The sequence below is a fragment of the Agrilus planipennis genome, unplaced genomic scaffold (assembly GCF_000699045.2).
Source record: "Agrilus planipennis isolate EAB-ADULT unplaced genomic scaffold, Apla_2.0 scaffold4, whole genome shotgun sequence".
Taxonomy (NCBI): domain Eukaryota; kingdom Metazoa; phylum Arthropoda; class Insecta; order Coleoptera; family Buprestidae; genus Agrilus; species Agrilus planipennis.
Genome location: NW_020442463.1, coordinates 286,175 through 300,336, shown reverse-complemented (window position 1 = coordinate 300,336; position 14,162 = coordinate 286,175). Strand labels below are relative to the sequence as shown.

Genomic DNA, 14,162 nt, shown 5'->3' with positions numbered 1-14,162 from the left:
AAAGTAACTGAATACTTAAAATTTTTTGAACAATGCGTAACACCCTCAAATGCTTTATATTGTACTAGGTTTTATCCGTGGCTTGGCTCTCATTGATGTTCTAAACACGTGTCAACGATCATCGATAAAACTAATTTTTTCTATCCATCGGGAACATTTTTTTTTTCTGGATAAAAGGTACCCTATGTCGTTTTCTGTACGACCGACAATGTGTGTAGAAAATTTCATGATAGGTTTTACCCCTTTGTAATTAGGATTTATCGGACTACTCTCTGAGTCACATATACACTAGTGGTAAGTTGTGACCCGAATATAGATATACAAGGTCTGTTCAAAAAGTATCACGAATTTTGAATTTTCGCGGGTTACGTATATTCGATTTTGGATTTTTATAACTTATACCGACAAGTTCGGTCAAGTTGAATGTTCAGTTAATTTTTGACAGCTGCTTTGCTTGCACGTGTTTTAGCTCGTTTTCGATTTTTGCCTATTCCAAAAAATGGATCAAAGAATCTGTATCAAATTTTGTGAGAAAAACAAAATTACGTGCGCGGACGCATTCCGAATGTTGACTGTGGCATATGGTGCAGCTATCTTGGGCAGAAGCAACGTTTATCGATGGTACAAAATGTTCCCAGAGGACCGAAAAAATGTGAACGACGAAGAGCGTGCCGAACGCGCGAGCACAACAAAAACAGACGAAAACATTGATGAAGTAAAGAAAATAGTATTGACCAATCGTCGAATCACCGTTAGAGAAGTTGCTGAGGACCTAAATAGATCGATTGACTTCTGCCATTCGATTCTTACCAATGATTTGGGCATGAGACGGGTCGCCGCGAAATTCGTACCAAAATTGCTCAACTTCTTGCCACAGGGTAGAACGGTCATTAAGGAATATTTCCTGCAAGTTATGTGTAATTTGCGCGAAGCAATCCGCCCGAACTGCCCGGATTTGTGGAAGTACGAAAATTGGCTTTTGCACCATGATAACACCCCTGCATGTGTGCGAATTTTTGGCCAAAAACAACACACTAATAATGCCGCATCCACCGTATTCCTCAGATCTGGCCCTCCTGTGACTTTTTCTTATTTCAGAAGCTATTGAGGTCCATAAAAGGGCAACGCTACGCTACGATTGAGGAGATAACGAGGACATCGAAGGAGGAGTTGAACAAGATCACAAACAATGATTCTTTGAACTGCTTTGAGGAGAGGAAAAAACGTTGTCAGAAGCGTATAATATCTGGTGGGGATTACTTTGAATGGGACGAAATAGGTGTTCATGAATATTTTAAACCTTTCAAAACTTAAAGTGGAAAAATCGTAGTAGGTGCATCATAAGGAAAACGCGAGGGCATATATTCGGAGAAAAACATACACAAGTAATTTGCTGTTGACTGCATTAAACATTTTAAATTATAAAGTTATAATGGATGCAGTCACGCAGTGTACCATGCGCAAGCAGAAGATAAAGTTTAAAAAAAAACCATAACAATCGCCTTGTGTGCATTTTTTATGAAATAGCCAAGAAATAATATTTGTATTAAGTATGTAGGTGAGCATGTGTGTGTAAGACGAAAACGTATTTATTATTTTGTGCTTTAATGTAAAAATTGTGTAATTTATTAAAGGTAGGAGGGAGGTTTACGAAATGTTTTAATAAATACTCGAATAAATAGTTAAAGAAAACAGTATAGGTACAACATTTACATACGCAGGAGAGATACTGAAGTAACATAAAACAGACAATCGTATATAAATTTTCACAGCCAGTAAATAAACAAAAAATTAATATAAATACAAATTTACACCAAATGACTAGAACATACATAAAAAAATGTGTCAGGAGTTTTTGCTTATCAAATATAATAACCTTTCATCTTTATTTNTACTATTACTAATCTGTACGAGAAAAGTACTTGAAAATTGAAAAAAAAAACATCTTCATTCCACAGGTATAGATATTGGGCGCTTCATTATGAGCTGCCGCAAAAATGATAAAAAAATATTATTTTGGTACTTTAGGAAAAAAACTAGTAATATGTAAATAAATATTTAAATAATAATTACATTGTGTAGGTACTATGATGGACTAGAAAAGACGTAAAGTCGTACTATTTTTATTGCACATTTAGGTACTTTGCAGTCTTGGCATCTCTTTTATTGGCATGTCACTTTTTAAATTTGATTTGCTGGTCGGTTTGGGTAACTTGCTGTTGACTTATGGCCGTTGTACAGCCGTTAGATGGAGTGGTTGTAGTAGAAGAAGTTGAAGAAGACGAAGAATTAATCGTAGTTATTAAGGATCTCGTTTTTTCTCTCGAACACATCTGATGATGGTTATCCCAATCTTTGTGTTGACAAAACGATCCGCAATATCTTGCCGTATTACACCCCGAGCATGTCTCATGTGCTTTCCTTCCACAATTCCAACAGGACTGCATTGAAAATTAAACAGTAACGGGTTTGTACGCAATCAAAATAGAACTTTAGCCTTACAAGAAACCGCAACAGATGCTTTATCTTTAGGACAAATAGTAGGAAGGAGACAAAAGTAAAAGATGTGGCACATTGTATCATTTTTTGAATCGTTAACGAAGGAGTAGGGAAATTTGTCGACCTTGTATATATAAGCATGCTGTTGTTTTGTGACATGATCTATCTCTCATATCAGCGAATGTTTTCTCATCAGTGAAATAATCTAAGGAGTGAGGAGTGCAAAAAAATAAGCTGAAGATACCAAAGAAATAACAAAATTTAACACATGGAGATGGTATGGATTTATACCAACATCTAAACATGGTCATCATCAAAGCGATTTGCTTACATTTTGTTGCGAAGGAGCAGGTTGGGTGATTGACGGGGGTGACGGATTGTTTTCAGCAGAATCTGTCGTATGAGTTGCAAGATCCTCCGATTTTTTCGTTTCTGGAAGACAAACGATCTGTATGTAAACTACCATGTATTTAAAGTTGTTTCGGAAATTACTACCCTTTCTTTTAGTTTTAAAAATGTTATTCCGAAGCTTCCCAATTTTAATTTCAGTTCCAAAAACAATAATTTCGCAACCTTTAAAAAACATAATAATGTCTCAATTGTTTCATAAGAACTCTATTCTGATATTCGTAAGTTTCCCTTTTTGACGTGACAACGTCTTATAATTCGATGGAGCGGGCTGCACGCACGAAAAAACATGACTCATGCAGCGTTACTTCGCTCTGAGGCGTTCCATTTAAGGCTTGAAGTGCAAGCGAGAGCGCGGAACGAGCGACAAAGAGGCACAATCGGCCTCCGCGTTCGGCATCGTTCGACATCTGTCTCTCTCCTACTTGAGTGAGCGATGCGTCCGCGTGGACAGCTGCTATACAATAATACATTTCCATTTACCTCCTTCTCTATATCCATACAAAATATCTATCAAACAAATAAAATTAAATTTTTCTTTTGAAAGATGAAACCATTCCATCAGTATTTTCTTATGACGTTGTCACGTTCAACTATCGTCAGTAAACCGACTTTACAGACAACCGATTTTTTTCTTTTTGTTTGACTCTTCATTCACATTTGGTGGTTTCGACAATAGTTTGAGAAATAATTTTACCTGTTTCTTACAATCGATACAACAACAGGACAATAAATAATTTTGGTGAAACCACTCCATTGCAAGTATTTCTTGTTTTTCGTTTTTTTTGTTGGAGAATCGTTATTTAAAAGGAGCAATAAGAATTTTATCGCGAAGTTTTTCACATTTCACCATAATAAACTTCATTTCAAATTTCATTGAGTCCTTAATTAAAACAAAATGTATAAATTGTTTAGTTATGTAAAAAATGAAACACATTAAAAATCTCTATCTTAATCTGATCTTTATAATTAATAATATTTAGATGAAGGTATTTAATTTTATATTGATCAAAACTCTTTAATTCTTACGGGGAGGGTAATAATAAATTCTGCAAAACTTGAATCAAAAGAAATTCCAGAAAGATCTTGTTGCTAATAAAGTAAAATTATGTATGTACTAAAAATCCTTACCTGTTAATAGTTTATCCATTTTGGCCCTTTCACTAGCGAGAATTTCGTTAGCTTTAACTTCAGCAGCAGTTACAGCCTTCTGTAGTTCGATAACAGCTTGCCTTTTGACATCGTTCACAGCTTCTTCGGCTTTCCTTTTCACTTCAGCCACTCTGTCTTCGGTTTGTTTGACAGCTTGCAACATTATTTCATTGGCTGCTTTCTTCAGATCAACACTGACATCTTGTCTTCGGAACCAGTCGTTTGTCGCGTCTTGATTATTACGTTGTTGAAGGATTGTTAGAGCTCTCTTCGTTTTCTCTACCATGGTAAGGATACAATTGAGCATCGTATGAATGTTTCTCCATTCCTCATCACCTCTGTTGTTGATGTTGTTATTATTATTGAAGTTTCTGTTGATGTCTTCGTCCTGGCGACTCTGTTGGGCGTAAGCGTGTCCTTGTTGTTGCGAATAGTCGAATATGTGATGATTGGGAACTGCGGAGGTTATATTAGGTAATAACAAACTTTGATGAGAAAAGAGGAAGGCGTTTTGCGACGTAAGGGGTCGTTTTATTGGTCCATAATCTAGCGAATCTTGCTGAGGTGGACCGTTCAAACCGTTCTCGTAGATCCTGAAAACAACGGAATTGTGTTCATAAGCAACCGAAGTATATGGGACATTATCTTTGAAGGGTAGCAATAGCAGATCGAATACGTAACAAAGTCAAATTAATAATAATTTCTCCCAAAATACGACAGCAATAAATAAAAAGCGGTCAAGAGCGTGCCAGACTCGCTTACGGTCAGTAAGTTCTGCTCTGGTCAAATTATTCATAGTGAAAAAAGGAACACAGGACGGAACGTGCCTTTTCAGGATATTGTTTATGCTTTCGTCTCTTTGCGGCTCCTTTTTTCGTCTATCGACATAAGTGTGCAATAATAATTATGATTTTCCAGTTTTAGAATTTCATTGTTAAGTCGTAGTGAGCCATGGATTCTACCATGGCCCCAATACATATGATGCCTCCGCTACTTATTAGAGTATAGGTAACCTCCAATTCACTTGAGAAGCGCTTCCTAAGGATACCCACATGGAATGGGGTACTTACCTACGTGAAGAAATAATTATCCCTACTTGATTATATGTACTAAGAACCCAAAAAAAAAAAATTCTACATAAAAATAAAATCCGCATTTAAGGCATTTTTAAGGTAAATATTTGGATCGAGAGGTTGATAAATATGGAGGTATAGGACCGTGGTCTAGGTGAACTATTCTGTCCAGGCGTTTCGTCGGCTACTGCGGCTGACATCCTCAGTGGTAGTGCTGCGTTGACAACGTGAACGTAGATTATATCTAGTGTCGCAGCCGAGACTTAATCAACGTTCACGTTGTCAATGCAGCACTACCACTGAGGATGTCAGCCGCTGTAGCCGACGAAACGTCTGGACAGAATAGTTCACCTAAACCGAGGCCCTATAGCCCGAATCTTCATTCTACTATGGATTCTGGCCGTGAAAGCCTTTGTTCTTTTATAATCCTAAATTAATCAATTAATATCTTATTTTAAAATCCTGGAATCCTTGGCAGATCACTTAAGTATCCATTCGACTGTACGTCCGTCTGTCTGCTACAACCATTGAATTTAGAATAAATGAATAAAATAAATACTGGTATAGCAGTCAAACATGTTTATAAGAATATTTTAGGGGAGACAGCTTGAAGCACCCACTTCTATGCTAACCTGATTTGGAGTCGTGAAACAATATTGTTAGAAATGTGGTTATACCTTAAGGGAAAACATTAACAATTTTTAGGGTATGTCTAGAGTCCACCTGCATCCATTTGTTGTAACAACACTGATTCTATATCAACGGTTACTAACTCCTAAACGAATAAGTGAGATATCGATTTGAGAATTCTTGATCCAGAGACAACAATTGTGACAGATTATTTGATAAAGGTCTCGATGAGTATATGCCGCTGACATTTCTTTTTACCAAAAACACAAAAAATGATTTATTATAGGTAATTGCAATATAAAATAAATATTCGAAAACGTTCTTTTGATATAATGAATTGATTTGATCATTATCGATCAGTTCAGTAGAATTCTTTGATTAAGGTTAAAATTTCTTGCCATTTGTTGCGTGAATCTCACTCTCAATTGATCAGTCTTTATTATACTTTTCATTAAAAAGTATAGGTGCCAGAAATATACCGTTTCCTTTTTTTCGCAATATTCATAAAGCTCTTTAGTTGCGTTGATTATTCTAAACTTATCAGCCTAGAAATTTTTGAAATAAGGCAAAACGGTATTCGTTCATATATTTGGGCAAAAGAAGCCTAGAAATTAAAAAGCAGTGCATTATGAAATAGAAATAGATTTCCTTTTATTAGAGATCGTCGATTATGGCACAGACAGGCGGACATATATGGAAGTGTAATCATAAGCGTTCATTTTTATTTCGTTCGGTGAAAATTATTTAAAACATCTTGCATATTTATTTATTTATTATTTATCTTTTACATAAAAATTACGAAAAAAAATTCAAAGAAACGAAATAGAAGAAAAATTTTATCTTTATATCGTCTCCCTGTATTTATTTGTGATATTTTTATTTCGAGGTTGACCTGTTGTACTCAATAGCCTGCAGGAGAACGTTTTATTAAAATGAATAATGGTTTCTTCTCTTTGCACGCGACGCCTCTGGTACCATCTGGTGGGAACAGCATGCTTTTTACTCCTTCGTCCTTTCTGCTCCTTCATCCGCTCCCCTTCTGCCCGCGCACCCAACGTCACTTGCAAGGAATTCCTTTCCTTTTAATTATTACCCCGGCGACGTAAACCTTAACTTTCCAATAGGGACATACGGGGCCCGCTCCGCAACAAACACGTCACCAAAAACGAAACAATTCAGGAATCAGGGAACTCTTTATTTATAAATATATTTTAGTAACAGTACTGGCTCTCAGTATACGTTATTAAACGTAAAGTTCATGAAAAATTGTTTTCGATTTGATGAGCTTTATGTTCATACAACTGAAGAATGATGATTTTTGTGAAAAATCAAAAATATGTCTTTCTTAGAATCACCTCAATAAAAATTTTTTGCTTGGTGTAACCTTTTGCGACTTTTGCAAAATCTGTTCTTAGTACACCTCTCTACAATAGTCAAAATATACTATCGAAATTTCGACTGTACATTAATCATCAGTCAGTCATTCAGCTGGTCAGTCAGTATAAACTCCTTAATACATATGCTTAGTTTGTATAAAGAGCAACAGACAGTTAAAGAGCTGAGGTTGCAACGTAGAGAAGTAAATATTAGGAAGGAAGTCAGAAAGGGATGCACACTGTCGCCGTTACTTTTTAATCTGTACATCGAAGACGCGATTAACATTAGAAAAATTAGAAGAAGTGGCCGATTTTGGGTATCTAGGAAGTCAGATACCTACGGACTAAAGGAGTAGTAGGGATATAAAGCAGATGATAGCGCAGGGTCGGGTCACTTTCAATAAAAATAATTCACTTCTATGGTCGCGAACGGTTAATTTAGAAATTCGAAAAAGATTGCATGTTCGGAGCGCGGAGCTGTACGGGTGCGAAACATGGACAGTGGACGCGGCGGAAAAGAAAAGGTTAGAAGCGTTCGAAATGTGGTGTTACAGGCGAATGATGAGTATACCGTAGATAGAGAAAGTTAGAAATGAAGAGGTATTAGAAAGAGTAGGAGAACAGTGAACTCTAGAGAGAACTTTTGTATACAAAATTGTTATATTTTACACTTTGTATTAGATAATGCAATAAGCATTACTTCGGTAATGAGTAATGAAAATATTTTCCATTAACTAATTGTTATAAAAATAATAAATAATTTAAATAATTTACATTAACATTTTCGCAATATTGCATTAGTTTTACCCATTCATTAAATATAAATGTTCCAAATTACAGGAAATTATCTGTTTTAGAAAATTAAGAAATTAAAATATCTTCAAGCTAATACATATAAATAGTGGCTTATAGTTAGTAATTTTTTGTATACTCTTAAATCTGAATACGTATATGTACTTACAAGTCTGACATCCTCCTCTTGGTGCCTGTACTTACAGGAGTGTCATTTGGCAAAAAGATCTCAGATGGTTCTGTAGGAGAAGAAGCTGGATCTAGGATCATATGTTCATGGGTTCTTACGTATTGTAAAGGAGACTGTAAAAAAAAATAAAGTTAGGTCCTGGAGGACAATAACCCGATTTGTACCTATTTAATTTTAATGTGAAACACCCTGTAAAGCGATGTCTACTTGTTTGTGAAATCGACACAAAAAGGAATTACCAAAATTTGTTGGTGAAATCAGTAAAGTACTTATCAAAATTGTAAATGGAGAAAAAGTGACAACGAAGGAAGGTGGGAAAAATAAATCAAAAATTCAATAACAGTCAAGTACAAGGTACAATTGGAAAGAAAATTAATTTGCAAAGTTTGTTCACATTTTGTTTCTCATTAATATCTCATTTTTAAGAAACTAAAAAGAATTAGGGAGGATAAGTTCAACGACTTTACCCTTGGTTAAACAAATGAAATACACGGACGAGATGTAATATGATCGAAATGATGGTAGTTTCGACTTTCTTAACAAAAACTTAAACATTCTAAAAATATACAGTTCTTTGATACTGACCTGTTTATTAGCCCTAGAAAGGGCATGAATTTCCCTTTGTAATAGTGGTAGATGTGCTTTCAAAAACGGAAGAACAAAGGGTCTCAAAGGGAAATTAGTGACTTCTTGAAGGGAATGATGAAATTCTTCTATACTCAGATTCGAACTCTACAAGAAACAAATGAGTGTCTTTTACAACTACTTCTACACCATATAACGTACCACCAAACTAAGTACTAAACTTCGAACCCTCTCGCCTACATCTGTATTTATATCCAATCCGAATTGGACCAAGGTGCTAAGAAATCTTTTGACTTTAACCAAAGGCCTTGTTACACAATTCGTGAAATTGGCAAACGTGTATGGCTGTGATTGACTCGAATCCAAAGAAACTGATAAAGCCGCAGACGCTGGTAACGGGGGAGTTACGCTGTCTGCAGAATTGTTATGAGCGGGAGACACGTTCCCGTTTGAGGATTGTCTTTGAGGTGACGATTGTGTAGGAGATACAGATGGTAATTGATTTGCCACGGTTCGGGACGTTTCAGGAGAATCTGGAGCTTTCGACGGCTCCTTAGAAGCCAGCGCTGCAACAAACAAAACAGAAGTTCAATACGTATAATGCGGGATTATTATGCTCTTAAAAAGAAAATTTTTTATAGTTCCAAACAAGTTTTTGCAATAGGAAAGCGCACGCGTGTTCCAAAAGGGGCAGTCTTTGAAATTATTTTCAGGCTCGATGCATTTCTTAAGGCCTTTGTTTTCGTAATTAAAACAAAAGTTGACAACAGATGACGCCTCTAGCATAATGGTTTTTTTGTGATTGATTACCGTCTGCGCATTGTTCCCAACTCTTGATTGTTTTGGCTGTTAGAGAATGGATCTGAATTTATTACTGGCAAACGACTTTAATAGCTGTAATTCGAATGATTCCTTAAAATTATAGCTAACAATAAAAGACATTTGCAGTGATAACTGTTTTTTACCTTTTTAATGTTAAACTTTTATAATTGTGAAAACTGCGTGTCACGTATTTCCACCTAAATTTTTAATCCTATTTTCTTAAAAGTTGTATATTTTTCATAAAAATTGACGTTAGAAGTATTTTTGTAATGTTTATTGTACATATATCTCCGGAAATCGATTTTCATAATTCCAACATTTCCAAACTCGAAACTTAACGTTTTGAAGTCTCAAAAGTGCTACATATCTGCCTTAATAAGCACAGGTAAACACTTAGAGTTGTACTTACGTAACTATACAGGGTAATTAATGTAAATCTAGCGAGAGGTATCGATTGGAAAATATTTGAAACTGAGGCATTTCCTGTGTGTGTATATGCCTTTACGTCATTTTATAGACCATTTTTTTTATTAAGGAAACATTTTATTAAGTTTAACGATAATTTTTATAAAGATAGTATATCCTTAAAGCAGATATTTCTCATATTATAATTATTTTCTACTTCAAGATGACAATTTTAATACAAATATCGGTGATTTTCCTTAACATCAATTTTCAAATTACTAGACAAGGAGGCAAGTTAATGCTTATTTTACAAAATATTCAGTATCCTAAGAAAGTCATTGCAACTAGTGCAAAAAAGTGCGATGCAGTTGTTTCAGGCTATTCAAGTAATTATTTAACCGATTTTGATAGGTATGAAAAATAATGTGAAAAAGCCAACATTTTGAGTGGATTAAAGTGAATTAATTTTTACCTCTACAGATAACCTCAAATTAATGAGGAAAAGTGACCTACAACATAGTTAGGTACGTACTGTCGTTGTTGCTGTTGCCACCTCTCGTAGCTTATGGTCCTACAGCAATGGTGCGTAAAGCCAGAGACTAGGGTTCGATTCCCAGCGAGGGCGTCACTGCAGCAACAATTTTTCTTCAATAATTTAAGGTTATCCGTAAAGGTAATTAATTCATTTAAATGTACTGTATTAACCNTGAATTATTTTTCGCATTGATTTTCAATTTAATCCAACAGCCCGAGTCACGGACACTTTTAATTACTTCGGGACTTCCTTAAATTTATTTCATAAAATTTGACGATGAAGAGATTGCCCCTGTACCATTTCGATTTCGCGTTCTTTTATTCCTCCCGAGATCGCTAACTAAATTACGAGATCTTTTATCCGATGACCCCGTTTTCAACAATAGCTCCAAAAAGGTCGAATACGACCGGAATTTGAATAAATGGGAAACGGAGACATAATGTACAAGAGCACACTCACAAAGGGCACGTGAGCATTGCATGTTAGAAAACGATTTTAGCAGTTGATTCGCGTGATTGTACCTACACGAGAGGTCTTTTCGTTGGCCAAAATGAAGTTTACATAAACCATGTTGTGTACATGCCAACATATTTTATTTTTCATTGCGTAGGTACCTATGTATTAGGTACCAACCTAATAATCATAAGTAAGCTGCCCTTTCTGCATATAAAGAGGTTTCTCTGTAAAATACGCTCTTTTGATACGAGTTATGCATTACTTGAATCCTTTGACCATAAAAATTCATAGCGAGTTACAAAGGTGATCCAAAAAAACAAATATTTTTTTTTCGAGTCTCCTGTGAAAATATGTTTTAAGAGCCCTCTCCAAAGGACATCTCAAAAAAAAATTTAAGAGGTCGCTCAAAATTTTAAAAAATCTTCAACATCGTCGGTAATCGATTTTTGCTTATTTTCTTTTTTCGTTTTTTCTACAATAAAAATGATAAAGATCCTGAAACTCTTGGCCAGTAGTTTGATATTTAAAGGTCGTTTAAGATTTTTTAAATTTCCGAGTAGAGTAGTTTAGATCATTTAAAGATGAATATAAATAACTTTTATTTTTTTTGCGTCTCTCTTGCCTTATTTTTATTTTTTAGTAGGTCAGCTTATCACTTCGATACTCAATGGTCTGCTGTGACGCTTGGTGCAAGAGAGAAAGAGTGTCCCTTTATGTATCTCCCTCATTACTGATAGTTTCGTCCTTAATCAAGTGACATCAGCGCGATTACTCTTGCATCTTCTTCTACTACTCCATTCTACGGCTGTCACTATGTTACTAAAGGTCATAGCCCACAAGATTGTAAACTACCTCTACTTTAAACGGCAAATCGGGCATTTTTACCGTTTTTCTCTACAATTTTTAACCGAGATATGGTTTGGACCATAGTTAATCGAGCAATGGACCAAAACACAAACAAACCCCTAGTAGAATCTTTCTACTTTTCATACCTATCAGATACGAACGCTTACGGGAGAGTTATTGCCCCACAGACCTAAACCTTCATGTAAAGTTGGAGGGTAGGGCTTACATATAAGGATCATGGGAATGGGTTGGTGGTGGTTGGTCCCATCGACGTTTACTCAGAGTCGTCTTAGACCATGCCGGGGCCCTTGGGCACACAGGAATTTGGGGCCCTTTTGAACAGTTAAGTGAATGATTCAAACATTTGTCTGTTTTGACTTTTTAATTAAATCAAATATACTTTGTAGATGTTCGCCTAATTAATTGCGAATATTTTAGGGGGTGGTAGTACTGTCGATACGAACAACTTTTACTATGGTGTCGATTCCAGTCTTTATACCCATTTGGAGAACTGAAATTATGTCCAGTACCAGCACTCGTATTAAATAGACGACAGGAATAACAGTACACACATTTCTTCGACGGTGAATAATGGAGCCATTTTCTTTCTATAGACTCCCCATTCGTTAATTTACGGGTGAAAATATTTTTAGTCAAGTGTCTAATTTTTGTTTTACCACTTAAATCTGGAAAACTTGTAGAAGACTCAAAAAAGTCACAATTCTTATTTTGGAAAAACTCTGGTCCTTTCCGAATCCAAATATACCCTACTTCTTCCGTTAAAATTTCATCACGGTACGTACCAGGATCAGGATCAGAACCTGGAGATACATTCTCCAAGCTTACAGCTATTAACTCACATTAGTTTGAAGTGGAGGGTTTAGCGTCTGATGTGCTCTTTTTCCTGTTGATATTTAGAAGTATTTTGATCTTGGGGTGATGGGAATGAAGAATCAGTCCCATCAGTCCGTTTGTTTGTTTATTCAACCATAAAAAATGAAGTGAGCTTGCGAAGCTTTTTGGTTACTTCTCTTTGAGCTACAACTTCTTTTCTTTTTTGTGAACCACTTAAATATGTTCTTTTCGATATAATGAAATGATTTGTTATCATAACGATCACACCAAAGTTATAACTTCTGTTGCTCTTCTATAGAGATGGTGTAGTAGTGTAATTAATTAGGGTGTATTCTGCATTCGGGAAAAAAGAGTAATGTAAGCAAATAATATCGGTCTTCTGGGGCCCTCGTGAGGACGGGGGCCCTGGGCACGGGCCCCGTGTGCCCTTATGGTAAAGACAGTACTGCAAATTGGAAGGAATCCATTATTCTTAATGTAGAAAAATAATAACATCAAGAGATAATAATAAACACTGAAATAAAAAAAACGTATTTTTGAATTTGTAAAATCTTAAAGTGACCTTTAACACGAATGTTGTTCTTCATGTTTTCAGTTCCAGTTAGGGAAGCTCCACAGTGTTTAATTTAGATGATGTTTTTTTAATAGCTAATGTCAGATAATGAAACAGTTAAAAGATATTTATCAAAGAGGAAATTGTAAAAATTATAATGAGGGTCAAAATTATTTAGAAATAATGAGTCTGGCGTGTACGGAAGCCGAATGGTCGGTGTAATCAGCGTCAGTTTTTCGACTACAATAAATAAATGAGTAGGTAAAGAGAAGTGTCAATGGCAGCCAGTATAATATTGGTTATCGAGGCAGAGCAATTGTTTGACCGACACGCCTCCAATTGTGTGCTGGCCGCTTTCCGAATTATTAACGAGTCAAATACACACACATCACCTTCCACCACACTCAGATACACACCACACAACTTGTCCTAAACATACAAATTTTGTACTAAACATGTGAAAGAAACGTTCAACGACTTCTGTCCAGAATTATCCCCGAATCGTATATCGAATTAGATTTTAATAAGCCATCGAGATACAAAAGAACCTCACACATGGTTATAGCAGACAATTTTCATTTCATCAGGAACAAAGTTAAGTTAAATTCAACCCATCATTATGAAGCAATAGGAATATACAAAAATTTTATGAGAGTAAATTCTTGGTCACAAACTTGAAACTATCAAGTGTGGCCAAGGATTTTGCACTTTAACCTGACACCAACCCTGAGTCCGACACTGCTCCTAATTTTGATCCCTCAATCCTTCCCAAAATTTATTAAGCCACTTTAGATCGTCCACACTTCACTCCAGCTGTTGAAGATGTTTACAATGTTTGTGCTTTTTTTGGTACAAAAGAATTGTAATCTTTATTAAGATGGAATTATTTTTTAATTATAATAAAAAATCCATACAAAAATTAACGGTTAATTAAGAAATTCAAAAAAGATTGTTAAAGGTATGTCTGAAGCGCCGATCACCTCTT

General features: G+C 35.5%; 1 protein-coding gene across 1 annotated transcript in view; it reads right to left on the bottom strand.

Annotated features, from left to right (window-relative positions):
- Nucleotides 1–1,974: 1,974 nt before the first annotated feature.
- Nucleotides 1,975–14,162, bottom strand: part of LOC108736842 (protein CBFA2T1) — a 15,932-nt gene continuing 3,744 nt past the window's right edge. The window contains exons 2-7 of the mRNA XM_018469429.2: nucleotides 8,907–9,271; nucleotides 8,706–8,852; nucleotides 8,100–8,233; nucleotides 4,039–4,652; nucleotides 2,831–2,931; nucleotides 1,975–2,441 (exon numbers count right to left, since the gene is read on the bottom strand). Coding sequence (XP_018324931.1) covers nucleotides 2,175–2,441; nucleotides 2,831–2,931; nucleotides 4,039–4,652; nucleotides 8,100–8,233; nucleotides 8,706–8,852; nucleotides 8,907–9,271 — 1,628 coding nt within the window. The 3' untranslated portion in view covers nucleotides 1,975–2,174. The remainder of the gene's footprint in view (nucleotides 2,442–2,830; nucleotides 2,932–4,038; nucleotides 4,653–8,099; nucleotides 8,234–8,705; nucleotides 8,853–8,906; nucleotides 9,272–14,162) is intronic.